The 24543-nt window shown below is 42.8% G+C and overlaps 3 protein-coding genes across 12 annotated transcripts in view; 1 reads left to right on the top strand and 2 right to left on the bottom strand.

Moving 5' to 3' along the window:
* The window catches only part of NUP153 (nucleoporin 153), a 46498-nt gene extending 45963 nt beyond the window's left edge, over positions 1-535 (bottom strand). For both annotated transcript variants that reach the window (XM_069809132.1, XM_069809133.1), the window contains exon 1: positions 390-535. In XM_069809132.1, coding sequence (XP_069665233.1) covers positions 390-497 — 108 coding nt within the window. In that variant the 5' untranslated portion in view covers positions 498-535. The remainder of the gene's footprint in view (positions 1-389) is intronic.
* Positions 536-2923: 2388 nt separating this feature from the next.
* On the bottom strand, positions 2924-16917 carry LOC104312527 (tRNA selenocysteine 1-associated protein 1). 8 transcript variants are annotated; one of them, XM_069809126.1, is made up of 11 exons: positions 16295-16404; positions 15150-15335; positions 13666-13740; positions 12588-12664; positions 12363-12493; positions 11619-11750; positions 10592-10711; positions 8242-8437; positions 7528-7573; positions 6623-6791; positions 2924-3245 (listed from the first exon to the last, which is right to left on the bottom strand). In XM_069809126.1, the coding sequence occupies exons 4-10, from the start codon at positions 12615-12617 to the stop codon at positions 6655-6657; spliced, it is 792 nt and encodes a 263-aa protein (XP_069665227.1). In that variant the 5' UTR covers positions 12618-12664; positions 13666-13740; positions 15150-15335; positions 16295-16404; the 3' UTR covers positions 2924-3245; positions 6623-6654. The 8 variants fall into 8 exon arrangements, with proteins under 8 accessions (XP_069665227.1, XP_069665224.1, XP_069665223.1 ...); XM_069809123.1 differs by lacking the exons at positions 2924-3245; positions 16295-16404 and adding an exon at positions 16777-16917 and having other exon boundaries at positions 6402-6791; XM_069809122.1 differs by lacking the exon at positions 2924-3245 and having other exon boundaries at positions 6402-6791.
* PAK1IP1 (PAK1 interacting protein 1) lies at positions 16440-24128 on the top strand. Of its 2 annotated transcripts, none has more exons than XM_069809119.1 (10): positions 16440-16665; positions 17460-17622; positions 18583-18703; positions 18799-18873; positions 19518-19570; positions 20053-20198; positions 20289-20386; positions 21162-21261; positions 22857-22983; positions 23603-24128. In XM_069809119.1, exons 1-10 carry the CDS (start codon positions 16603-16605, stop codon positions 23761-23763), a joined length of 1107 nt encoding a protein of 368 aa, XP_069665220.1. In that variant the 5' UTR covers positions 16440-16602; the 3' UTR covers positions 23764-24128. The 2 variants fall into 2 exon arrangements, with proteins under 2 accessions (XP_069665220.1, XP_069665222.1); XM_069809121.1 differs by lacking the exon at positions 16440-16665 and adding an exon at positions 16878-16977.
* Positions 24129-24543: the final 415 nt, after the last annotated feature.

The raw sequence follows: 24543 nt of genomic DNA, 5'->3' as shown, positions 1-24543 counted from the left end.
CCTGCCGAGCGCGGGGCATCTCCCCCGGCCAGGCGGGAGACAAAAGGGAGCCGAGGAGCCCCCCGCGGGCCGGGGCTGGCGGCGGAGCGGACCGAGCGCCCGGAAATCCCACAATCCCCGCGGCCCCGGCGGGAAACCCTTCTCCTTCCCTCCCGCCCCCCACCCCGGGACGTTCCACCGGGAAACCCCGGCCCCAAAGCCTCGCACGTGGGGAAACAGGCGCGGGGGGGGGGGGGGGGGGGAGGAAAGGGGCGGCTCCGCCGCGCCGGGCCGCCTCTCGCCGCTGAGGGGGCGGCGGTGGGGGGGGGGGGGGAGGGGGGCAAAGGGGAAGGGGCCCTCCCTCCCGCCCGCCCGCGGTGAGCCTTAGGCCTCCCGCCGCCGCGCCTCACCTGCTTGCTCCTCGCGTAGGGAGGCTTCACGGCGCCCAGGTGGTACCGCCGGGTCCGGATCTTGCCGCCGCCGCCGCCGACCCCGCCGCCGCCGCCGCCCGAGGCCATGATGGGATCCGGCCCCTCCGCTGCCCCCTTCCCCCCCCACCGCTGCTCCGGCCCCGCCGCGCGCGCGCGCGCGCCGGGCCCGGGCCCGGCCCCCGGCCCCGGTCTCTGCTGCCGGCCGCCTCGTGCGGCCGCGCTCCCTCCGCTGCGGCCCGGCCGCGCTGTCACCGTCTCCCACAGGGATGAGCCCGGCCTAGCCCCGGCCCGCCTCGCCGCTCAGGCCGCCCGCCACGCGCCGCGCGGCCTGCCTGGCGCGGGGGCTCCGCGGCCTCGCCCCTCCCCTCCCCGCCGCGCCGCGCCACCCCCCGCGCGCTCGCTCGCTCGCTCTCGCTCTCTCTCTCACGGGCGGGCGCGCGCGCGCGCGCTCCCTGTCACGTCCCGCTGGCGCTCTCGCCCGCTCCTCGCTCGCGCTCCCCGGCGCCGGCCGGCCCCGCGCTGCCCGCCCGCTCGCGGCCGAGCCGCTGCACCCCTCCCCCCCGCCGGCCGGCCGACCGACCGACCGACCGACCGACCAACCAACCAACCACACCGCGCCCGCCCGGGCCGTCGTACGTCACTCGACCGCGCGGATTGCGTCAGTAGAGCGCGACCGCCCGGCAGCCCTCGCGCGCCTCCGGCACCGCCCGCTCGAGGGAAGCGGGAGGGGCCGGGCGGCGACGCGACGCCACGCACGGCGGCGGCGTTCCGGTCCTCGTCCGCCCGCGGGCAGGGCCGGGCCGGTTGCGCGGGAAAAGCCCTCGCTGGGCTGCCGGGACCCGCGAAGGGAAGCGGGGGAAACCCCGCGAAGGAGCGCGGCTCTGGGGGCTCGGGGCCTGGGAGCGGAGGTTTGTGACAGGACGGGCCGGGCCGGGCCGCGCCGGCGGGGTGAGCCCCGGAGGCGGCGGCGGCTCCTCCGCCTTCTCTCTTCTTCCCGCGGTGCTGTCGCCCCGGGGACACAGCTCACCTACCCTGTAACGGCAGCCTCCCCCGCGGGAAGGCGGCGGGAGAGCCTGAAAAACAGCGGGTGGGCAGCGGTACGCGGTGTTCCCTCGGGGCGCCGCTACCGCCCGGGGTCGCGCAAGCGATAGAAGTGACGGCCTGCGGGTTTGCCGTCGCTCCCGTTTGGCGGAGTGGAAGCAGGCAGGGGGAAAAAAGCTCCAAGGCGGCTTTTTCTTCCTTAAAACAAGAGGAAAAGTGCATTTCTATCGCAAATTAAAAAATGTAAAATATTTTAGGTGTCGGCTTTTACTCGACTAGCAGTTGAGAAAAATCTATGGCTCTACATCTGAGTTAGAGCATTGATCTGCCCTGGGCACGATGGAGCAGAGCAGAAAATTGCAACCGCCTTCCCTATGTAGGAGTCAATAGAAATGTTCGGCCTAAAAAAACCCCAGAACATACTAAAAAATTACTGACATAGAACGGGAGACAGGTACTTAACAGTGAAAGACAGAGCTGTGAGGTAGTGCACACGCCTTCCACCAAAAATAAAAGCATGCACCTGAAGAAAAAGTGTATCAAACTCAGCGGGTTGGGGGGAACTCAAACCAGCAAGGGCCATGCTGAAGGCCTGAAGAAATGTAAACTAGCAGCAACAGCAGAGCAGGAACCCCTTTTAGAGGGAATGTTACTGCAGAGTTCTGTACTGCCCGGTTCTTGTTTTATACTGGGTTTTTTCAAACCTCATTGGTATCTTCCCAGCTCTCCTACATGACTTGCTCCTCCTCAATTTCTTAGTCCTGCTTTCATAGTTATCTGAAAGAGACCCGTTTCCAAAATCCCAGCAGAGTGGAATTACTTTCCAGGTATTTCTCCTCATGAACTACACCTTCAGAACTCCAGTCTCTTCCTCCCCTACCCTAGCACCATACATACAGTTTTACATGCAGTGGAATGACTTGCAGTGACAGATAATCCCTTCCAGGACATGGAACACAAGGGTTTTGAAGTCACTTGCAAGAACCACCTCATCTCATGTAAACCACTGATGTGTTACAGCTGCAGACCAGTTTCAGGATGAAGCTCTATTTCTACCATATGCTTGTCAAAAAAGATCAACAGAATCATCAAAATTCAAAAATCAAAAGAAAAAGAGCCTTTTAGCCTGGACTTGTAACTCCTTTTGTCCAGGAAACATTTACCGCACTAAATTCCAACTGAGGGCTGGGGAAGAAAGGGTATCATGATGCATTCCCATTATGTGAAGAACAAGATTTACAAAGGGACATAGACTGTGCCCTTCAGCAACAGACATTCGTCGGTAATAATGCTGACTTCTAAAATGGTGCCTGCGTAGGGAACTGACTAAAATCACTCCTGCACTGGACACGGAAGAGCTGGGCAAATTTAAAACAAGATTCCCTCTTTCTGATGCATGCTAAGTATATTAAAGGTAACCTCTAAACATGGTTTTTCTCTTCCGCGTGTGTGTCAAAGGCAGCTACACTATGTTTGCTCTGTAAATTCAAGTGCTGCTTTATTTACTTATTTTACTTCCATTTTACTTATTTAGAACAATTTCCATATGGTGACATGCCTTTAATGACACTCATGACTCAGAAATACTTGTCGATGTAGTCAAACAATGTCTATTGACAGGAGTCACTGAAGTTAAATAAATGTTATTAAAAATGAGACAAAACAAAAGGCAAATATATATATATCCAGCAGAATGATAGGGATCATCACCATTTGATCAATCTTCCCTGTGAGTTATATCTGCAAGTTACTTTGAGGTAGCGCTAGAAAGAAGCTGTTGGTCCAAGAGCATCCCTGCAAAAAGAAACATTCATGGCTTAAGTACCATTTAACCTTTTTGTACCCTTTCAAGTACTCTTTACCATTTTTGGACTGTTTCTTTCTCCCTGTTCACTGACTGCAGGATTAGTAGCCCCTCAAACCATCATAATAAAGCCTTTCTGTTCAGAGAAGTGATAGAAAACAAAAACATTACTACTCTTGAAAAAATCAGCAGGTTTTGAGTAAAGGCACTATCTATTGCAGCTAGGTGCAATGAAGAGTTTATAAAACCAATACTAGATACTCTTGAAAAAAAAAAAACAACCAAGCCTTTATCAAGCTTATAAAAAACCCCACCACATTTCAGCTGGGTAGAACAGAGACAAAACACAACTGAAAGAAGTGAAATGGTGTTGTGTTGAAAAGTTGCTTCTAAGACTTTTTTTAAATGCTCCCACTGCAATCAGATCTTAGTAGAACTGATGGCAGGCAGCTAGCTGTGTGATGTGTTCAGGTCTTTGCATGAGCTACCTAATGCAGGTGGGTAGTTATAGAACAGCTCCAAGTTTACTCAGCAAAAAGTCTCAGCAATGCATTCTAACAGTCCTGATGCACTCTTTTCTGTATTTGGGGTTCATGGGTAACACACCAATACAGAAGTGTGCATTCTGTATGCCTTTACAGTAAAGAACATGCACTGCCCACACCATCTTGATCCCATGTATGCACTCCTAACTGGAAAGGGGAATAGGCTAGTAAGGCTCAGGAGACAGAAAAAGAGGTCACAGAGCTATTTTAGAACAGTATCACATGGGCTGTAACCAACAGACTCTCCTCCTCACCTCATTTTTCTTGTTTGTTCACTGGAAGAAAATACACCCCCAACATTTCTCAGGTTTGGAGAACTAATGGCCCAAACAACCTCTTTCACTGCATAACACAAACAGTTATTTTCACTATGTGGGTACTTTACAGTCCAGAACAGAAGGCGCATGCATGTCTGAAAACAGTCTCTAATGCAGAGTATAGAGACCTTGTTAACAGATAAAATATGCATAAATGGGATGGCTACAGACTGTGACTTTTCTGAGGTTTATGTACTGTGGTGATACAGTGTCAGACTAAGTGAAATCACATAGCTACGTGGGCCCCTCATTACATAGTTCACACATAGATCAACCTCCCACACACCAAAAATCAGCATAGATACTCCACAGTATTACTGCTGAGCCAACACACATCCTTAGCATCACATTTTTAACTGATAACACAATAAAAGGTTTCCACAAATTACTTGCTGCAATTTAAGTGCAGTCTTAGGCGATGCTATGCAAGCCACTTCAAAGCAGGATATAACCCAGGCAGAGACCTGGAACCCGTCTTGCTGCTTGTGGTGATGGTGCTTCCTAGATACCAAATCCTTTGCTTAGCAGACCAGTTTGTACTACGAAGCTCAAGCACCACAGCTATGCACTACAAATGAAGTGGCATCAAATCCTGTACCATTTTGAAGCTTTAACACTCTGACCCAAATTCCAGGGGCCTGCATCTACTATCTTGAGTTTCCTCCCTACTGCAGTCTTCTGAAACAATTCTATACATGCACACAAGTACCCCCTTTCCCACCCAGATTCTCTTTGCTTCATTTATTCTGCTTCCACTTTGTCACATTCTCATTAATAATCTCCCTACCACCACCATCCAAAGCCTCACCAGTTCACACAAGGAAAACATTCACCCAAAGAAACTAGTTCCCAGCTACCTTGCAAGTAGCTCTCCCTAAAGCAGGGAAACTGTTGCTAAAACTGTAAAGCTACTCCCCCTGCCTAGATGAGGTTTTTTGCTTTCTGTCTCTTCCTACATGTACTTCTGCACAAAATCCAGGAAGAATGAACTTCCTATAGTACTCCAAAAGCCCTTTCTGTTTTAGAGCATCTGCATTTCACCGACAGGACTTTGAAAATACTCCTAGCTGAAATTAAACTGTGAAGAGAAAAGATGGAGATTGTGGTCAGCAGCTAGAAGTGACCTGCCAGCATCGACTCATCACTCTGCAATACAGTATTTGCTTTAAATTTAAGATCAGCATATAGTTTATGACCACCACTTTAATCACATTAAGTCACAAAAAAAAGGAACTTTATTCCTATCTGCCATCATAGCAATTACGGTTTAGATTGCCTCCAAAACACACACAGCAGTATCAAAGTGTCTTGACTAGCTTTAGTAGCTTCCACAACTATTAGTTATGGTAATTTCTGCTACCTTTTTTCTTGGAAGAGTATTTTTCTGTTTCCAGCCTAACTTATTTTATCATTATGTACATTAAGTGGTAAATACTTTTGCATACACAGGAGCATAAGTAGTCCCTATAACTGGAAGATACTTTGTACCCCTCAAGATGAGAACAGTTTAGAGGAAGCCACTCAGAAGTTGCTAGCCTAAAGCAGAACTTTCCTCATTGCTACCTCCCCTCATCTCCTGTGACTTGAATATTGAAAACTGTCATCCTACTAAAAATTTATAACCTCATCACTAATAAAACACCTCAGCATGAAGACTGAACAAGTTAGAGATGTTTAGGACAGGGTGCAACTTAGTTGAAGAGTTGTTACTGGGATAGTTTTTTATTCCCAATGGGTTATTTTTCCTCCTTCAAACCACAAAGTTATTTTCTCCAAGGATTTTTCAGTTTAAGAAAATGTATTCTTACACCAGTTTATTTGCTGTGAAGTGTCAGGTGAGAAGACTAACAATAAGAAGGACAGGAATAAAACTGTTACTAGGGATCATCCTTACTATTTGGAATGTTTGCAGCTATGGTAGCTGAAAATCTGCCCTTCTGTATGTTTAGAATACTGTATTGATAAAGCAATTCTAACTGACCTAGCAGATCGACAGTAGTACAGTTAGTTCCAGGAGACTGCAGGAGGAAGAGTGGACTTAAGTGTTCCCATAGCAAACCCTGGGAGTGTCTCCCAAATACACACATAATCTAAGCAAGAGTGTTAAGAGCTTATAAAAGATGGCCTAGGTAACTTGGAAATATGCGAGTGCTAGTTTTTGCTAGTGTCCTGATGCCCATACCAAAACAAGAGACAGGTTAAATACCCCTACTACCTCCAGCTAAATTCCACAAGCCAGAAGAGAATGTGCTTCACATTGTAAGTAAAATCCCTTGCTGGCAAGTTTGCAGAAACAAAATTTTATTTACACAGGCAAGTCTATCTTTAGACCCCATTGAACTCTTTACATTTCTAGAATATTTACATGATTTCAAGATGCTCCGAGTGATGAACAAAAAAAAAGATTACAGAAACTGTCAAAAGCATAGCAAAAAAACCCCAACCTATCATTGTGCTTTAAAACTTATGATCTAGAGTAATGTAGAAGAAATGTAATTTTAGCACCTTGGTCATAACGGTCATGCTATATAAGACACTTAAATAGCAGGGGGGATGTCAGAAGTGACCGTATCCAGAGGTTGCCAGTGACAATTCATGAGGGAATCATAGAGTTCTTCACTTGTCTCCATAAATTGTCTGTTCATTTCATCAACATCCAAGTAAAGCTGTGGATCTGAAAATAAAAGCCTGGTAAATACAAGTGGCAGATCCTGGAAGGCATGCACACAAAAACCTGAAGTAAATGCCTAATAAAATGTTTTAGCTAAGTTTAATAGTGTAATAGTAAATGTAATAAACTGTTTATTCACCTAGAATTTTAACAAACCTGACAAAAAAGAACAGATTTAAGGCTGATTAACCATAAAACTCTCCCAAAATCCACTTAACTCATTTCTACAACAGTATGTGTTAAGCAGGATAAGATTTCTGAACACTAAAACAAGATGTCTCCATGAGATCAACTGTCTGCAAACCTTCCAGGCCAAACAATTAAGTTTTATACCAAATCTTTAAGTGCAAGTTGAATCATCCTTTTAGAGCCCGCAATATAAGCTTTTACCTCAGGGTTTGGAAAACCGATTTTGCCTATTAATGAGTTTAACACAGAATATGCTTAGCAGACTCCATACAAAGATAAGAGAAATTCTGTATTAGACCATTTTGGAAGGAGAATGAAGGCAAAGTTAAAAGAAGCTTACTGTGAAGTGTTGTTGACAGGGTCCCATTCTACTTGACATGGTGTACACTATCAGCTTTGAAATCCTACCTCATCTCAGCTATAACCTATAGAGGATCTCACTACATCAGCTGAATTTCCAGGACATTCTTCATCCAATAGTCACTGGCTTGTATTGTTAAAGGGCACAAGTATGGTTAATTAAAAGTTGCAGTGATAGAATCATCATTACCTTCAGTTATTAGGTCATCACTGATTTCAGTCATAGCTGAAGTTTCCTAAAAAAAAGAAAATAAAATCTCATATGTTTAATCATAATTCATTTCAGAAAGCATCACAAATCCAAAGTGATTTTGTACTCCCAAACCACTCCCTCCTCCCACAACTACAAGAATAGGTGGGGGGGTTGTGTTTGTTGCAGAGGGTTGGGGGTTTTTGTTTGGCATTTTTGGTTGGTTGGGTTTTGTGGGTTTTTTGTTTGTTCGTTTGTTTTGTTGGTTTTTGGGGGGGGGGTTTGTGTTTGGTGGGGTTTTGTGGGGTTTTTGTTTGTTTGGTTGGTTTTTTTTAAGAAAACCATAGTATAGTTCAGGTTGGAAGGAAGTTGTAATTGATAAATTGGCTGATCTAAGATAAGACCATCTCACATTAATTCTCTAATTTGCTTTAAGAAAAGTACATCAGAAAAAAAGGAAGTGAGGAAGTCTCCACAATTACGCTGTCAGAACTGTTATTTGGCATACATGAACAAATAATGGCATATAAATCTCTAATTCTATAGATGCACTAAAGCACTTAAAGATACCTCTGAACAAAGCCTGCTATTCTAACTTCCACACTAAGCAGAAAGCACGATTTCAGTTTTAGGACTTTTTGCCAACTCACACAATTCATACAATTTATTCTTTGTGATTTTTTTTTCTTTAAAGGAAGTATGCAATATCTTTACCTCAAAAACAGCTGGAGCCATAACAGCATCTCCTAAAGAGCAGTCTCCAACAGCTTGCATGCTATCATAGGGAGCATAGGAGCTGTAGTTGTAGTCAGCATAAGGATCATAACCCCACTGTGAGTAGTAGTTCTGATAATCTTGGTAATAATCATTATAGTTGTACGACTGGTACCGCTGGAATTCTGCTTTCAGTCTGAAACATGAGAAGTTATATACAGTTAGAGTTTGAGAACAATAAACTGTAAACCCAGTTCTGAAGCTGAGCAATTTGCCAGCTTACACATTTCAAAGTTTAAAAGGAAGCTTTTCTGAACAGTTGCCTAAGCAACAGTCTAAGATCTCATGTTTATACAGAAGCAAATGCTCTCACCTTCACCAATACCAAAAGTAATTATTTTCATGGATTAACTTGAGCCACAACACTTATCTGTATTGAGTATTTTTAGTATCTGTATAAGCAAGCTGCTGATAAAAACTAATTTATTAAGACCAGAGACATTCATCAAGCACAGCTGCTTTGAAGATGTATTCAGTCTTATTTAGCCCTTCTATCTTTTGTTTGGTTAATACTAAATACTACTATTTCCAGAAGCAATGGGGTGAAGTCAGATTGTCTGTTTCAGAGGAGCATCTGACACTGCCTGCCAGTTTGCCATGACCACCTCCACCTGCTCAATTTTTAGTCCATGAACAGTTGCCGAATTGTAGCTGTCAGGTGAAGTCAGCACTGCCATTATCCAGTGTGAAGCCAAAGCAGCAGGAAAATGACAAAACTCATTGGTTCTTAAGACCAAAGGGCCAGCTGATTAGTTTTTACTACCTTCCCTCTCCCAAGTAGATTTTTCTGAGGGACAACTTCACACTAATGACAAGAATCAATGCACAAGTGTTGTCTGTGCTAAGACAGAGGTACAGTAACAGAGGTACACTACATGAAATACATTCAGATAACCCAGCTGCACATTCAAGAAGTCCTCTATGCTTAGATATTTCTTCACTGATTATATACAGGCACACCTGCTGTTTTTGCAGAGTCCAACTTCTCTGCATCTCCACTTCATTACACAAGTCAGATCTAGGCTTTTTGTCAAGAACACAAACTGAAGTAGCTCAGAAATAGTTCCCAATACAAGTGAATTGATGAGAAACTACTCTGATGGCTGGATATTTTGATGCTAGAAGAACATAGTACTCAGCCATTCAGAAGGAGATACAGATTAGTGATGTGTATTTTAATACCTGTATTGCATTTGTTTCAGTACTGTAAAGTTACACACACATTCTAATAAAGAGGTGTTCTGTTGTCTTGCTACTGCAGTAATCAAATGACTACGTAACATCTCAAAGTCTTCTGCTTCCAACTTTTCTCCTACACACATCTCTGTAGGAAAGAAAAATCTGCAAATACTGCTGACACTCTTCTGGGTAGCAGAAGTGAGGAAACCTGTTTCTTTGTGACCTCTTCTTGTTTTCAAAATAGTTTAGTCAGAGCAATTCTGGACAGTGCTCTCTTGGGTAAGAGCATTTCCATTCTAAAGCAAAGAGGCAACATTTGCAGAATTATCCAGGGTGAAGACAAACAAAAGCTGTTATTTTTACTATTTAACAGAACATACAAGCTAGCCTCATGAATATACTGAAATTGTTTTATATAAAGTTCTATTTTAGTCTGTATCCTGGATCAAAGTTTATCAAATTTGGCACCAATTCTCTAACTGTTCAGAGACTTGAATTGCCTTAACTGACCAAGAGAACTGAGCTGGCAGAGTAAAAAAACCCTTGCAAAACCAATCAACTTTAAATTCCCTGCTGCCCCAATCACTTGAAAAGCAAAGAATAGTATTCTAAACAAACTGTTCCAGCAACATCTCCTTTGGCTTCCTCCCCACTATATTCTGTATTTTTCCACTTAAGAGTTCCTTCCTCTGCCAGCCTACTGTAAAACTAGCAACATGCTACCTTGCCTAAACTAGGGGGAAAGGTCTAGAAGAAAAGCTTCCTAGCATACAAAATCACTTGTTGTCCCTTCTACCTCTTCTTCAGGCCCAAATGTGGAAAATATTTATGAATGCATTCAGCTTCACTACTGTAAGAATTAAGGCTGGTTACAACAGCAGCTAAGCCCAAGTTAAACAATCTGGCTAGACTTAAGAGTTGGATTCCCCCAGCAATCCTGAAAGAGGTTGATGAATCCAGGGAGTCAAAACATAACGCTTCTGTATTTTTGGTTTTGTAGACTGCATCATGTGTACAGCCATTATAGCAAGGGCCACAGACTTTACAAAGGCAGAGCTACAAGAATCTGATTATTTAGAATTACTGTATCAATGCACAACTCATTTGTTACCTTTTAGAAATTCCTATGCTCAGCCGGATTCGTTTTCCCCCCAGACCTGGTGCATTCTGGCAGTCTTGCAGTGCCCTCATCTGATCACCTTGCTCACCAAATCTGACAAAGGCATACCCTCTACAATTTTCAAAAGGGAGAAAACAAATTCTAGTATGCATAACAGTTACAAAGCTAACGAATTCAATTTCTGTCTTCTACAAAACCAGAAGATAGTAGCTACTATAGCTTCTATTACCTCTCTGGCATGTGCACATGCACAGAAGATGCTTTCACCAAATTAAAAACTTGGGCCAGAAGCAAAAAGCTTGTTCTTTGATAGCATTAAGATGCAACTTGCTGAGAGCCAGAAAAACAATACATTTTAATTGCTATCTGTGTAAGTAATCAGACTCCATATTTCTGCATTTACAGCAGTTAATTTATCAGTTAGTATTAACCCACTCCTACCACTGTACAGCACTAACATTCTTTTTATACTTGCTTTCTCTTAAGTTTCTTGAATTAGTCTATTACAGCCAGCATTGTCTGAACAGCTAACTCATTCATCCCTGCTTGACTCACTGCCTGGCCAATATAACTTCACCTTAGCTTTATTTACTAATATTAATAGGTTCAGTCTCCCAACCCCCTAAGATTTGCCAGGCCTTACGCTTTTCTCCCACATGTAAAAAGGAAATTATTTTGTCTTCAGTACTGCAGATGACTAAGTGGACACACTGCTGTATGTAAGCCCAGCAGCACAGATTTCAGTGCACAGCTCTCCTTTCTCCCACCATCTGATTTCTGTCATGCAGATATGCATATGGTTAAATTGAAGCTTATTAGATTAATTGCTTAAACTAACCAGTAAGTTTTAGAAACAAAAGGATCTGTGCTGTTTAAAAAAAACAACAAAACTAATGCTAGAGACTAATCTCTCTCTTCCTGCCTCTGAAGAAAATGCAGAAACAGTTCCAACACAAGTTCTTATATTACTTACAGAAGCAAGCATATTGACAGCATTATGAATTTTCACAGGCATTACCTGGAATATCCCAGCAGGTCTGTTGCTATTTTGCAGTCAATACATGAGGGGTACCTCTTTAGAAAATAGTCATAGAGCTGGAAATCATCCACTTCTGGAGTAAGTTCCCCAACAAATATAGAATAATCTGGTCTTTAAAAAGATAAAAGAGAAGAACTGTCAAGTTTCAGACTAAGGTAGCTGATGGCAGTATTAAGGTACCAAACATATAAGCAGGTAGTTATCACTGGACAAATGAGACAACAAAATCTGAAAACAGTATTAACTGCAAAACTCTGCTGAGTAATGTACAGACTGCAATGCCATCACTCCAGCATCAAGTTCTCAATTTCTCTGGGTCCATTCTACCACTTTAACAAAAAAAGCATTTCAACAAAGACCCATTTTATTAAAAAAAAAAACTTTTAGAAGTTGGTTTCAAAAGGAAATATTTATTGTCTGAATGAGGGGGATGGGGGGGAAGGATGCACACAAATACGAAGAAAAACTATTAACTCAGGTTACAGCCATGATTCAAAAGAGCTATGACTATTTTGCCACCACTTCTCAGCTATTATGCAAGAGACAAACTACAAAAAACTTTCACTATTCTACTGGCAATAAATTTCCAAAAGCAATAATACTTAAGTGTATAGGCACCAGATGTGCCATTTCAGGATTTTAAAAATAAGCGATGGCATTCACTGGCCACTATCAATTTAAACAGGTAAGGGGTCAGAACTTCTGCTTTCGAAAGGTCTTTACCTGGCTGAACTACTACTAGGGACAAACTCTATTCTTCCTGGTTTTATTTTGTTCTTTTTCTTCCGTTTCTTCTGTGGTGTTCTCCACCAGCTGTAGGCCTGGAGACATTCTCTTTTTTTCGCCATCAAGTCCTGTTGGGAGAAAAAATCACCTTTATAGTATTTAGCCTCATTTACATTCCTCCCTCCCACTCCCCATCACCACAGGTGATTTCCCCATATTCACCTTGCCCTTGAAAGAAGCCTGGGGTCCCATTTCTCCCTCCGCCTCCCATGAGGGAAAGCAGCCTCTGGGGAAAACGCCTGGCAAAAATAACAGAGCCAAAGGATTGTATGAACAGCCATATTCCCCTGACTTGTCAAGCTGGCTAAAGGATTGACAGCTTCCTCTTGGAATCAGGGAAAAAGCAGATAGCCCTTCGATGTTGGCCAATCCTAAATGTTAATTAGCTTCAGGACTGGACTGTGTTCCACTTGAGCTCCAGGACTCAAAAAACCCTGCAGCAGCAGTCTGAGTGATGAAGAGGCAGGGAAATCATCACTCTTGCCTTAAAGGGATCTCAGCTGTCCCTATCTCCCCTCAACTAGGAATTCTTCTTCTTACGTGAGATGCCTCTCCTCACTACCCAGCTGTGAGTCACTCTCCCAGGCCAGGAACAACAACAGGAGGCCGATTAATGGAACGTAAGGAGAAAGCAGACCAGGAACAGGCACTAGCTTGGCTGAGGGAAAACTCAAACCCAGATGCAAGGCCAGGAAGAAAGAGGCATAAAAAGTGCCTCTTGGGGAAAAAAAAAAAGGGAAAGAAAAACCAAAACCCCAAAAACCACAGCTTAAAAAGGAAGTGGGGCAACTACACAAAAGAGGAGGGAAACAACAGCTGTATTAACACAGGTTGCCTCCCTCACTTAAGATTCTGAAGAACAAGGAATTCCAAAAATAAGAATGGTGTTTCGCAATGTTTTTTTACTTACGCAGGCTTTAATGTTCTTCCTCTAGAACACCTCTACATATATCTTATATAGAGAGTGTTATACGCAAGGTCCTTCAGAAGAACTCATGCTCAAATAAATCCAAACTGCAAAACCTAATGTTATGCCCCCAACCTGCTTCAGTTGATACGATTTAAGTGTCCAGAGGACAGCCACCAATTACCACATTACCAGAAGAAATCGTAGGACTGAAAGAACACCCAACTCAGAGCAAGCTAGCTATTTCAGCTTTACATTTACTAGGAATTCTGAGTATGGTTCTGGAATCCATTTAGGCACTGCAAGCCTGAATTTCTGACCAAATGATCTTACCTGGCTTGCCATGGTTCAAACTGTCTTCCGCCTTTCTCGAAGAATACAGCTGCACAGGGTCAGTTTACTGCACTCCTTCAGCTGAAAAAGATGCAGGGGAGGAACAAGAAGATAAAGACTCTTAACCTTGAGACTAATTACTTTAAAAACATACAGCGGGGTGAACATCTTTGAATGTTATTAATTCAGAACTTAGAAATTTTAAGTTCTGACTTGTCACTGCTAAAGCAATGGAGATAAAAAGGACATATGGCATAGGGGATTATGACTAGAAGTCATCTTCACTTTCTTAAATTGTAGTAGTCCACAAAGTTTTCCCACTGTCCAAAGCACTAGAAAATTAGACAGCTTTTAAGTCACCTATACCTTACCCTTATTTCTGAAATACCTAGATATAATAACTCAGTAATTCAGAACGTCCATGTTCTAAAACAGTTAAGAACAAGACAACAAAGATAGAGGCTTCAACATGTTTCGTACAATCCCTCAGATGTTTTTTTTTTTTCCCCTTTTAGCCAAATTAAAACTTGATTTACTTGTACCACAAATTCTACAGCTGAAAACCAGTAGTGGTACTTCCTATGTGCTAAAGAACAAGAAAAATGAGAGGGACAAGGGCACAGTACAGGTAAATGTGTATTTCTCTGCACCTTTTCTGTCTTCTCTCTTTTGCCTCTTCCATACACACATTTCACTCACCACCAGTAAGCTCGCAACAAATAATGACCTTTTACTGCTATTACTAAGCCAGTGGATACACTTTCATGAAGAGGTATGTACTCCTTGTTGATTCTGATATCCTTTAAGCTTTTTTCCCCTAGTCATCCAACCAATATAAATCAGTGCAGAAAAAAGTTTCATTTGCAAAATACTTTGCATCTACTTCTACACACAGCTGTCCATTCACCACTGCCAATTTTTTACATCCAGTGTTGCTCCTTCTATTCACATACTTGACTGTTGAAGTTTTAATTTGCATTTCCATCCAAGAAATTATGTAATATTTTACATACTGGCTGGTCAAATCCACATTCACATAATACAATAAATACAGAGTGTTTGTAATACCTTAAAGGCCTTCCCACATGGGAACAGTTCAGAGCACTGCTTCTGAAAATGGATTAGGCTAACCTGACACAGGAGAGCCATATGCCGTAATTAGAGCATCCATGCATGGTGTTACTCAGAGTAACTATGCACTTCATCTCCACACCCATTCTGAAGCCAAGAAAATAGTCAAGTACAAACAAGCCCTTAAATGCAGGCATGTACTAGTTAAGGTCAGCATATGCCCTCTTACTAAACCTAACTGAGCACTTCTTCCTGTTAAAGAAGGTCATTATTAATAAAAACATCCACATACTGATGTTCCTCTAATTCAAGCATTACTTTTTAATAAAAGAAACCATAAACTCCTCCACGCTCTAAACACTGAAATAGTAATTCTTGAATTCACAGCTGCATAATACTTTTCTTCTTGAAACTTACCACTCTTTATTTGTGCGGATTTAACAGCAGATGGCCCGCACTACACAGCCTTTTTATTGCAAAAGAGTGTCAGAAGGCAAGTGACGCAATTGTTTCTCAATCAGTTATCACAGACTTTTATGCAAAACTGCGTTTCTGCACTCTCCCTGTATGATCTTGACTGTTGCCTCTTGATCTTTTCACTAGAAAACAAAAATATTTAAAAAGCAGTTAGAACAGCATGTATTAACATTACATTTTTTCACATTTGCTATAACTGCAGCTAGTCGTGGCTAGCTTATCGTTCAAGCAGTGGGGCAGCTTTAACCAGCAAAATTCAAACACCTCCTTAACGGGATTAGGCATGCATTTTAGCAGCCCATTTACTCCATGTTTCCTGTTGTTATTATTACGTTTTCGCTGGCAAAAAGGTGGATGAAGCTACCGCGAACACTTCTCACCCGAGCTGGGAGGAGAAGCCGCCCCTTTCCGCATTCATTTCGCTCCCAAGGAGGAACTGGCTCAGGGCGGCGGGCAGGAGGAATCCCCCCGAGCGCCTCAGGCCGCCGCGCAGACCCCAACCGAGCCACCCGACCAGCCCAGGCCCCAGCCGCACCGTGCCGTGACGCATTTTTATAAGCTACTCGGCACGACGGGAAAAAAAAAAAAAAAAAAAGAAAAAACCACCACACCACGGCGCCCGGCAAGAAGTGCGCCCCGCCCGGCCGCGGCCCTCCGCGGCGGCCACACTGGCGCCGGGGCCGCGCTTCCCCTTTATTGTGCTAAGCGATAAGGAAGAGGGAAAGAAAAAAAAAAAAAACCGAAATAAAAGAAGCCCGCAGGGCCGCGGCGCTCCTCCAGCGGCGACCGAGGCTGGCTCACCGGGCGCGGCCGGGGCGCTTCGGCCCAACGGACGCCGGGCCTCCCCGCCCCGCAGGCCCGCGGCCCAGCCGCCCCTGAGGCGGCGGCTCTGAGGCCCCGGGGCGGGGGGGAAGGAAGGAAGGCAGGGAGGGAAGGAGGGAGGGGGCCGTCGCCCCCCCACCCCGTTGCGCAGTAGCTCGGTTCGCGCCTTCTTCCCCGCCGGCGGGCCCCCCCCAGCCCGGCTCCGGTCACCGCGATCCCCCTTTTCTCCCCCCCCCCCCCCCGCCATCCCGGCACTAACGTCTCTCATCCTCCGCGTCGCCATCAGCAGCAGCGCGAACCCCGCTTCCGCCCCGCGAGGACCTCCCGCGCGGGCTGCCCCGCGCGGAGCCTGACCCGCGGAGCCCGCCCCCTCACCTCCCCACGAGCTCTTCCCCCTCTCCGGCGGTCGGCGGAGGCCGTAGGCTCCCTCCCGGGGGAGCGCTACCGATCTCCAACCGAAGGCCCAACCCGGCGCGGCGTGCTACGGCGCGGGCGCAGGCAGCGCGGCGGACGGACGGCGGCCTAGGGCGGCAGGGCCCCCAGGTGCCGCCGTGCGTGGCGAGGCGGATGGAGCTGGTAGCGGGCTGCTACGAGCAGGTCCTCTTCGGGTTCGCCGCGCGGCCCGCTGAGGTAACGGGGGAGGGGAACCGCGCGCGGCAGCCGTTGCGCTGCGCCCTAACGGCCGCCCGCCAACCGAACCCCCCTCGCCGCTGAGGGGGACGACGACGCCCCGCTACTCACCGACTCGCGTCTCTCCGCGGGCGCCGAGCCGGGCGCCGGGTGGGCTTTTAAAGCGGCGCGGGGGCGGAGCAGCCTCCCGCAGCCCTCAGGCTCGGCCCCTCGCCGCCGGCGCGGGGCGTGGGGGAGCGGCCGACGGACACCCCCGCCGGCCGGCCCCGGGTAGGCGGTGAAGGGCTCTCGGGAGCTGCGGGATCCTTCGAGGTGCGGGAAAAGAGGGCCGGCCGCGGGGGTGCGAGCTCGTTCCCGTCAGCCTTTCGGCGCAGAGCTGGGAATAAACGGCTGCGCAGGGGATGGATGCCACATTGTCTCGGGGAGGGGGACGGGTGCCAGGTGGAAGGCGTGTCTCCAGCCTGCAGTGGTGGAAAAAGGGAGAATCCGCCTTCCTTGTCCAGGAGATTTATCTCTGGGCAGATACTTTTTCGCATACAGCTTCATCCAAGCCCGGCGCTGATCGCGAGAGGCGGTTTGCACGCTTAAATCGTCCTGACTAATCTCCTAACAGCACGTTAACCCAATAAGATCCCATTATACTTACAGCTTAAGTATAATTCCTTTGCATTTTTGCACATATGCTTTTCCAGGTTTTGCTTTTTTTCAAAAAAAAAAAAATTACAGGATGATGAAATCGAAGCTCACAATGGTAAGCTTCAGAAAGACCTGTTTATTTTGTATTTCATTTATAGTCCTGGACGGTTGTCCCTGTTTTTACCCATCATGCCCACTCTGCCTCATTGTCAGCGGTAGCAGTGAATAACAGATATGTGGTCACTGGGAGCAGAGATGAGACAATCCAAATCTATGACATGAAAAAGAAGATAGAACATGGGGCACTGCTGCAGCACAATGGTAAGGGAGCTTTTCTTTGCAAAAAGCATTAATGATGGAAGCTTGTAGCCGAAAAACTGGCCCTTGCCAGAAGGACAAAATTGAATATTTTTTTAATAAGTTTTTAATAGTGATGGTGTTGCAGCTGCAATGGTCTGATGATACAAGCAAGGTAAGCTTTTGAGCATAAAAACCCCAAAATCATTTTGGCTATTAGCCCGCAAATACAGCCGCTTTTTCCAATTATTTTTAGTTTTAACTGTTAAAGAAATTATGGCCCACAAATGGCTCGTGAGCCATTTTTGTTCTACCAGGACAGTTTATCTAGACCATGTCTACTCCCAACAACCACATTTCCCAGTGTCCTTGTCCTGTCACAGACATATGTGAGCCACACAAAAGGGAGTTTGTGTGTGAGAGCAGGCTGCTGCTGCTGCCAGAAGAGTTAACCTGGTACATTTCCCACTTTAAGTGCCTCCTGAATTACCGCTGTGTAATACGGCAGTTAACAGCCATCCAAATAAATGTGTTTGGGTCATTAGTAGCTCAGTCCTGATTGTCCTTTTTCTCCTGATAACCAAGAAGTACATGGAGCTAGACTGAATGTGGTACCTGCGTTCAACTCATGTATAATAAAACTGGTGCTTACGGGAAGCAGCATGTGCAGTAAATTCAGCTGTGTGTCAAGAGCAGGGCTTTGACATAGGAGAATTCCTTGCTGTTTCAGGGAATGGACCAGATGGAGTTCAGACGTGTATGGCTATAGGGGGGCCGATAGAGGATACATCAGTGATTGAATATTACAAGAAAGTTCGGGGGTTTCATGAAGAACTACTTGGGATATAATTAAGATTTTCCCAAGGATAGGGTAGCAGCTGGCATGTTTTGATGCTAGAAGCTTCTCTGTTAATTCATATGTTCTCTGTGTGATAACTGTTCAGTATGTACAACATTGTTAATAGCTCTGGTTTGTATTTCTAGGCACAATAACTTGTTTGGAGTTCTATGGTACTGCGCATCTACTGAGTGGGGCTGAAGATGGACTAATTTGTATCTGGAACACAAAGAGATGGGAATGTCTGAAATCTATTAAGGCACATAAGTGAGTTTCTTAAATCTGCATATTCATGTATGTTTTCATGTTTATTTTCCTTGTAAATAATATATGTGGCTAATATGTTGTTTTGTTTTTATCAGGGGGCATGTGACATCTCTTTCTATTCATCCTTCTGGGAAGTTAGCTTTGTCAGTAGGAACAGATAAAACATTAAGGTGAGTTGAAACTGATGAAGGAATGCTGAGTATCATAATTCAGTAACTCTTAGTAAATTGTTACAAGCCACAAATCCGTGTTGGGATTGTGCAACAGTGATAAAACGTATTTGGACAAATGGTTCAAAGATCCGTCGGTTTGTCTTTTTAAGTTCTAGGTACCAGCAATATTTTAAGGTCTTCTAACAGTCCTTGCTGTTCCTAGCTTCTTGTGCTCTGACTCTTTATAGTCACTTGTAGATGTATAAACACATTTGCATTTTGGAACAAAATTTATTTAAACTTCTGAAAGCTGTCAGGTTTTGTTTAGTGTGAGAAAGTAATTTTTCACTTGGAGTGTGTACATGTTGCTGTATATATGTGTTTTAAATACATAAAATGCTATTTTAACAGCACAAATTGGTATTGGGCTCCTTTTGGGCTCTGCATTGCAAACAGTGGTTTATAAAATAAATACCACAAATTCAACCTTACAGTGTGCAAGCGATATATGAAGTCATCATTTTCTCTTGCATTAAGAATGTAGTAAAATGCATAGAGATGCTTAAAAGCTTCCTTTGGCTGCCTCATGTCAGCAGATAGGACTTCAGTTTCACTGTGCTGTTTTTTAACCAGAATGCACGTTATCTGTTGTTGTCTTTCAGAACTTGGAATCTTGTAGAAGGACGATCAGCCTTTATCAAAAACCTGAAGCAAAGTGAGTTTATCAGTCTAAAGCCACTAAAAAAGTGGAATTAGATAGTTTTATTTTTTGTGTAAAGAAAAGTAGACTAAATTAATCAACAAGTCAGTTAATTGCAAGCAACTTTCACAATGTTTTTTTTACACATGCAGGAAAGCATATGTAAGCTTATGTCCTTAATAATAAGCATTTACCAGAAGGAAAACATAGTGACACTAAAGTAATTTTTTTTTTTTCTTGAAATTTGATGTCAGGACATTTAAATAAATGTGTTTTGTTTTGTTTTTCTTTATACACTTCTGATAATCAGAAATAAACATTTAAGAGCATAGTTTTACTTCTTTATTCTAGGGTTTGGGGTTTTTTTTCCCTGAATTTTTCTCAGCTTTGCGTAGAAAACAGCATCTAGCAGCTTCTAATGATTCTTACTTTACTCATGCAATACAGAGTGCAAAAAACCCGTGTACATATATTTACAAATGTATCTGTCTGTACAGATGCCCACATAATTAAATGGTCCCCTGATGGAGAGAGGTATGTGACCGTGATAACAAATAAAGTGGATATCTACAAACTTGACACAGCTTCAATCACTGGCACTATCACAACAGAGAAGAGGATTTCCTCACTTAGATTTATTACAGTAAGTACAAAAAAGAAAGGTGCTGGAAAATTAACTGGTTTGAAACACATGAAGTTAATCACACTTGCGTTTCTTTTTTCCCATTCCAAGGATTCTATCCTTGCCATAGCTGGAGATGATGAAATTATAAGGTTCTACAGCTGTGACTCTCAAAAATGCCTGTGTGAATTTAAAGCTCATGAAAACAGGTATTCTATATTTGTTTACTATTTAAATATTTATGGCAATGCTGAGTACTCAGTGAAGTTCAGTGACTTGTAATGTTCAGCATATTTTACTATTGTTTTAGTATTGAAAGTGAATTTATTTATGTGCTAAATTCCAAATTTGGGACAGACTTGTTTGCTTTTAGTATGAGCACAAGGACTGTGCTGTCCATGCACGTTACAAAAACAACAGGGTATAGAATTAGAAATATTACAGTTCTAAATTTATGAGACTCTGTGTGTGTATTCACACACACACACACATACACACTCTTCTCTGTGTGTGGTCTATGCATTTCTGAAATTGGGTATAAAGAATGTTTAACCAGTCTTTACAGAATCTGACTGTTTAGAATGCTTAAATAAAACAAACCAGTTGTACTCAGTCCAGACAGTAGGAGGGTAATCACATATTCTCTGTTGTCGAATAGCAAATATTTGTCCAAATGCTGCTTTTAATTCATGAAAATACAAAAGCATTAGTTAAAATGTCATTTATGTGGTTAATAGTGTGTGCTTAAAAGTATTAAAGTGTTCTGAATTGAATCCTAAAAAGCCTAGCAAAGGCAAGCGTCCTGCTGTAAATGACAGCACTCAAAACAGATTACCATTCCAAGTTCCTGCCCATCATTTGTGGGCTTTCTCTTCAAACTGATTTTTAGACTACTGCCTATTTATCTTTAATTTCTGTCAGCTTACTGTTCTGAAGTGAACTGTCATGCTGTAAAGTAACAAAGTATTTACATTTTCTTCACAGAATAAAAGATATCTATAGTTTTGAAAGAGAAGGACAACATGTTATTGTTACTGCATCCAGTGATGGTTACATTAAAATGTGGAATCTGGATCTTAATAAGGTTAGTCTATTGAACTGCTGTTACATTTATGGAAAAATACCAGACAACCAAAATTGCAGGCAGTTCTGTTACAAAGATTAATTTTAAATCACTGAGGAAATTTTACTTGAAATCTGGATGTCTTCATCTTCTTCCATGTTATGTTCACTAGAGATGTATATGTTTACACACATATTTTTATGCATTTGTATTTTTTTTCTGTAATTTTTTTTAAACAAACTACAAAATCTAATGGTATTACAGACATCTCAGCTCCTCTTTAGATAAAGTCATGCTTCCCTTCAGACCTACCTGGCCAGACTTATGACTATCTAATCAATTATATATGTTCTAAGGACTGCTGTCAATTTTTGTAATGTTGATGATTGTTGCTACTCTTTTAAAAACACACACTCTGTGGTTTGGGGGGGCGTGGGGGTGGTTGTTCATGTAGGGGGAAAAAGTTGTCCTTTTGAAAAATTCAAACACATTAATGTACTGGGTACTTTTATTTCCTGTATTTTCAGACAGTTCTGAGTAGCACAGTTCAACAAGGAATCATGTCTTACCTTTAAAGTTTCCCATGTTACTGTTTGCTCTGGGGTTTGTCTTAAAATCAGAATTAGGTTTTTTTTTAATTTAATGCCTAGCAATAAAGGATCTACTATAGTCCACTATAAGTATCTTGAATAGTTCAAATAAATATCTCTCAACATTTATATGCTTCATATATCTCATCTGAATTTGCCCATTTTTAATTTCACCCCCTCTGATTATTTTTACACTTCTGAGTGCAGTAGTGAAACTCTCTCTTTTCCCTTCACCTCAAATTTCTGTTCCCCTGGTACCTAATTGACATAGTGATCAGGGAACTCGTTGCCTTTCTCTGCAACATTGTCTTTATTTTGACCAAATGTGTGATGTTCTTCCTGTGCAGGCAAAATTTTTTAACACTTTGTATAAGTGTGTGGGCTGCTCTGTCCAGCTCTGTGAGGTGGAATATCCTAATACAGGTAGATTCTGATGGGTTGATGCTGTTATGCTGCACATGTGTTTGTGACGCTTTATCCCCTGATATCTGTAATAGGTTATTTGCTCAAGTATTCCCAGAGCTGACTGATACAATTGCAGTTAAGCAATTTGAAACACACTCTGAAGAGATTACTTTTAATGAGCAGCCTTGTCTTTGTGAGGGAGAAAAGGAATCTGATGCAATAACTTAATTCAAATTATTTTAGCTGTACCAAAAATACCTATTACTCTGGAGAAACTTCTGAAACCATTAACATGTTTTTTTCGTGGGTCTATGACTCATCTAGTTATTCCTTATGTTAAACTTACCCCCATGTGCCTGAAACAACTGATCTTGCTTATCAAGATATGTTCTTAAAGCCACTGGAAGTTTTCTGTAAAACCACCACTGAGGAATGGTATCAGGAACAGGACTGTAACAATGTGAGCATTAACTGGTATACAGCCTCTAGTTCTAAACATTCTTAGGCACCAGAAATGAAGGAGAAGGTGGACGGTAAGATACTTTCTCACTTCAAATACTTCAGTAAATTTAAACAGAAATAAAATAATGTTTAATTAATCTTTTTCTGTATTACCTTCAGATTAAAGATGTGCCGTCTTTACTGTGTGAAGTCAATACCAAAGCTAGGCTGACATGTCTTGCAGTATGGCTTGACCAAGCTTCAGAAATGAAAGAAAATTCTGATAAAGCTGCAACATTATCTCAAGGTAACAGAACTGTGTGTATTTTCAGTTGTTAATGCGACCATGAAATGGAATGTACTAGGTGGGAGGCTTTTACTATATGCCTTGGAAAAAGTTTCGGTATCTTGAAGAATTGGGGATATGACGCTGGCAAGTGATATAGACATTATTACCAATCTGATAGTGTCTCAAGCCTGCATGTATGTTGGAGGACATAAGCCTCTTTTCACTTTATTATATGAAAGTTTTGTTTCTCTTTACTGGAATAACATACTGAAGAAGCCACTGTGAAGCTTTTGAGACAGATAAGAAAAGAATAAACAGTTTGATAGAACTGCATGTCTTGTTTTCCTATAAACAAAATCAGGTCTGAGGTTGTTGCAGTTGGGCAAACTTAGGAAGTCTGGCTCAGTATTATTTTTTTTTTAGCTGTTATTTTCCTGTATCGTAATCTGTTTACATACTTCATCTTTCTATTTTCGTATCACAGGCAAAACTAGCATAAATGGCACATTCCACTCTAAATAAAAAATCATTTATAACCCCTTTTTTAAAATGAGATACAAATAAGTCCCTGTGCCATTTTAGGCTACAAAGACTGGACATTAATGTCAGTATGAATAATTTCTTGCTTTTTTTTCAGCAAATGACGATGAAAAATCATCAATAGTCAGGAAAAACAAAGTTTGTAGGACTGACAAAAGTGATAAAACAGCAAAAAAAAAGAGAGAAGTTACTCCAGAGAAGCAAAAATTGGAAGCTCCACTGCAAAAGAAGAAAAAGAAACAGAATAGCTCATCATGAAGGCAGCTACTTTCTCCCCTGAATAAAAAGTAAATGCTGGTGTTGCTGTAGTTTTTATAAGGATGTAAACTTCTGACAGGACATATACCTCTGAACCGCTCTGTTGTTTAAAAATAACGAATGTTTTTACCCTAATAAATTGACTGGTCATTCTGGGAAGTAGCAAAAGAGATGGCAACCTTCCCGGAGTGACTGAGGCAAAAATAAGTTCATAATATGTAATTTTTATATTTTTCTATTAACAATAGCGTGCACTTTTTAACTGGCTCTGAAAAAGCCAGCTAAAATGATAAAAATAGCTGCATCTGTCTCAGTTACATTTTTGTCTAAATGCTAATTAAAAATATGTACACTTTTTCATTTTAGTGTTAGAAAAGTTACTATTCATTTGACTCAAAATATGATCTGCCTTTGTCATGCATTACTCTTCCTACTGTAAGAAGGAACATTTTAAAATTACTTAAAATAAGATGATCACATTCCATTCATACATTCACAGAAAATCATACTTTCTAGTTCTTGACATGGGCTCGTACATAGAGTTTATAGGCAAAATGTTTGAGTTTTTTACTGTGTTCATACTTCATACATTTAATTTTTTTGAAAGTCTTTGCAACACTGTTTCACATGATTGAAATCTTTTGTTCAGAATATGATACATGTTTTCAGGTGGAAGAGTTTATATCAATAAGGTTTTACCTTCTCTTCCCCCTCTCCATAGTATTTTTTCAAGTCCTTGATCTGAGCTGTATTGTTAAAAAAAAAATTATCTAACATTTG

The sequence above is a fragment of the Haliaeetus albicilla genome, chromosome 21 (assembly GCF_947461875.1).
Source record: "Haliaeetus albicilla chromosome 21, bHalAlb1.1, whole genome shotgun sequence".
In the NCBI taxonomy this organism is placed as follows: domain Eukaryota; kingdom Metazoa; phylum Chordata; class Aves; order Accipitriformes; family Accipitridae; genus Haliaeetus; species Haliaeetus albicilla.
Note: the sequence above shows the minus strand (reverse complement) of the source record. Positions and strands in the feature narration are given on the sequence as shown.

What these genes read in the sequence shown, in the direction of transcription:
- LOC104312527 (XM_069809123.1), bottom strand. Translation starts at nt 12,617, where the DNA reads ATGGGACCCCAGGCTTCTTTCAAGGGCAAG. An exon ending in GACCTGCTGGGATATTCCAG is followed by an intron (nt 10,712 to 11,618) that starts GTAATGCCTGTG and finishes TGAAAATTGTAG; the next exon opens with AGGGTATGCCTTTGTCAGAT. An exon ending in TGATGACCTAATAACTGAAG is followed by an intron (nt 6,792 to 7,527) that starts GTAATGATGATT and finishes TTTTATTTTCAG; the next exon opens with ATCCACAGCTTTACTTGGAT.
- PAK1IP1 (XM_069809119.1), top strand. Translation starts at nt 16,603, where the DNA reads ATGGAGCTGGTAGCGGGCTGCTACGAGCAGGTCCTCTTCGGGTTCGCC. An exon ending in TCGCCGCGCGGCCCGCTGAG is followed by an intron (nt 16,666 to 17,459) that starts GTAACGGGGGAG and finishes TTTCATTTATAG; the next exon opens with TCCTGGACGGTTGTCCCTGT. An exon ending in AAATCTATTAAGGCACATAA is followed by an intron (nt 18,704 to 18,798) that starts GTGAGTTTCTTA and finishes TGTTTTTATCAG; the next exon opens with GGGGCATGTGACATCTCTTT.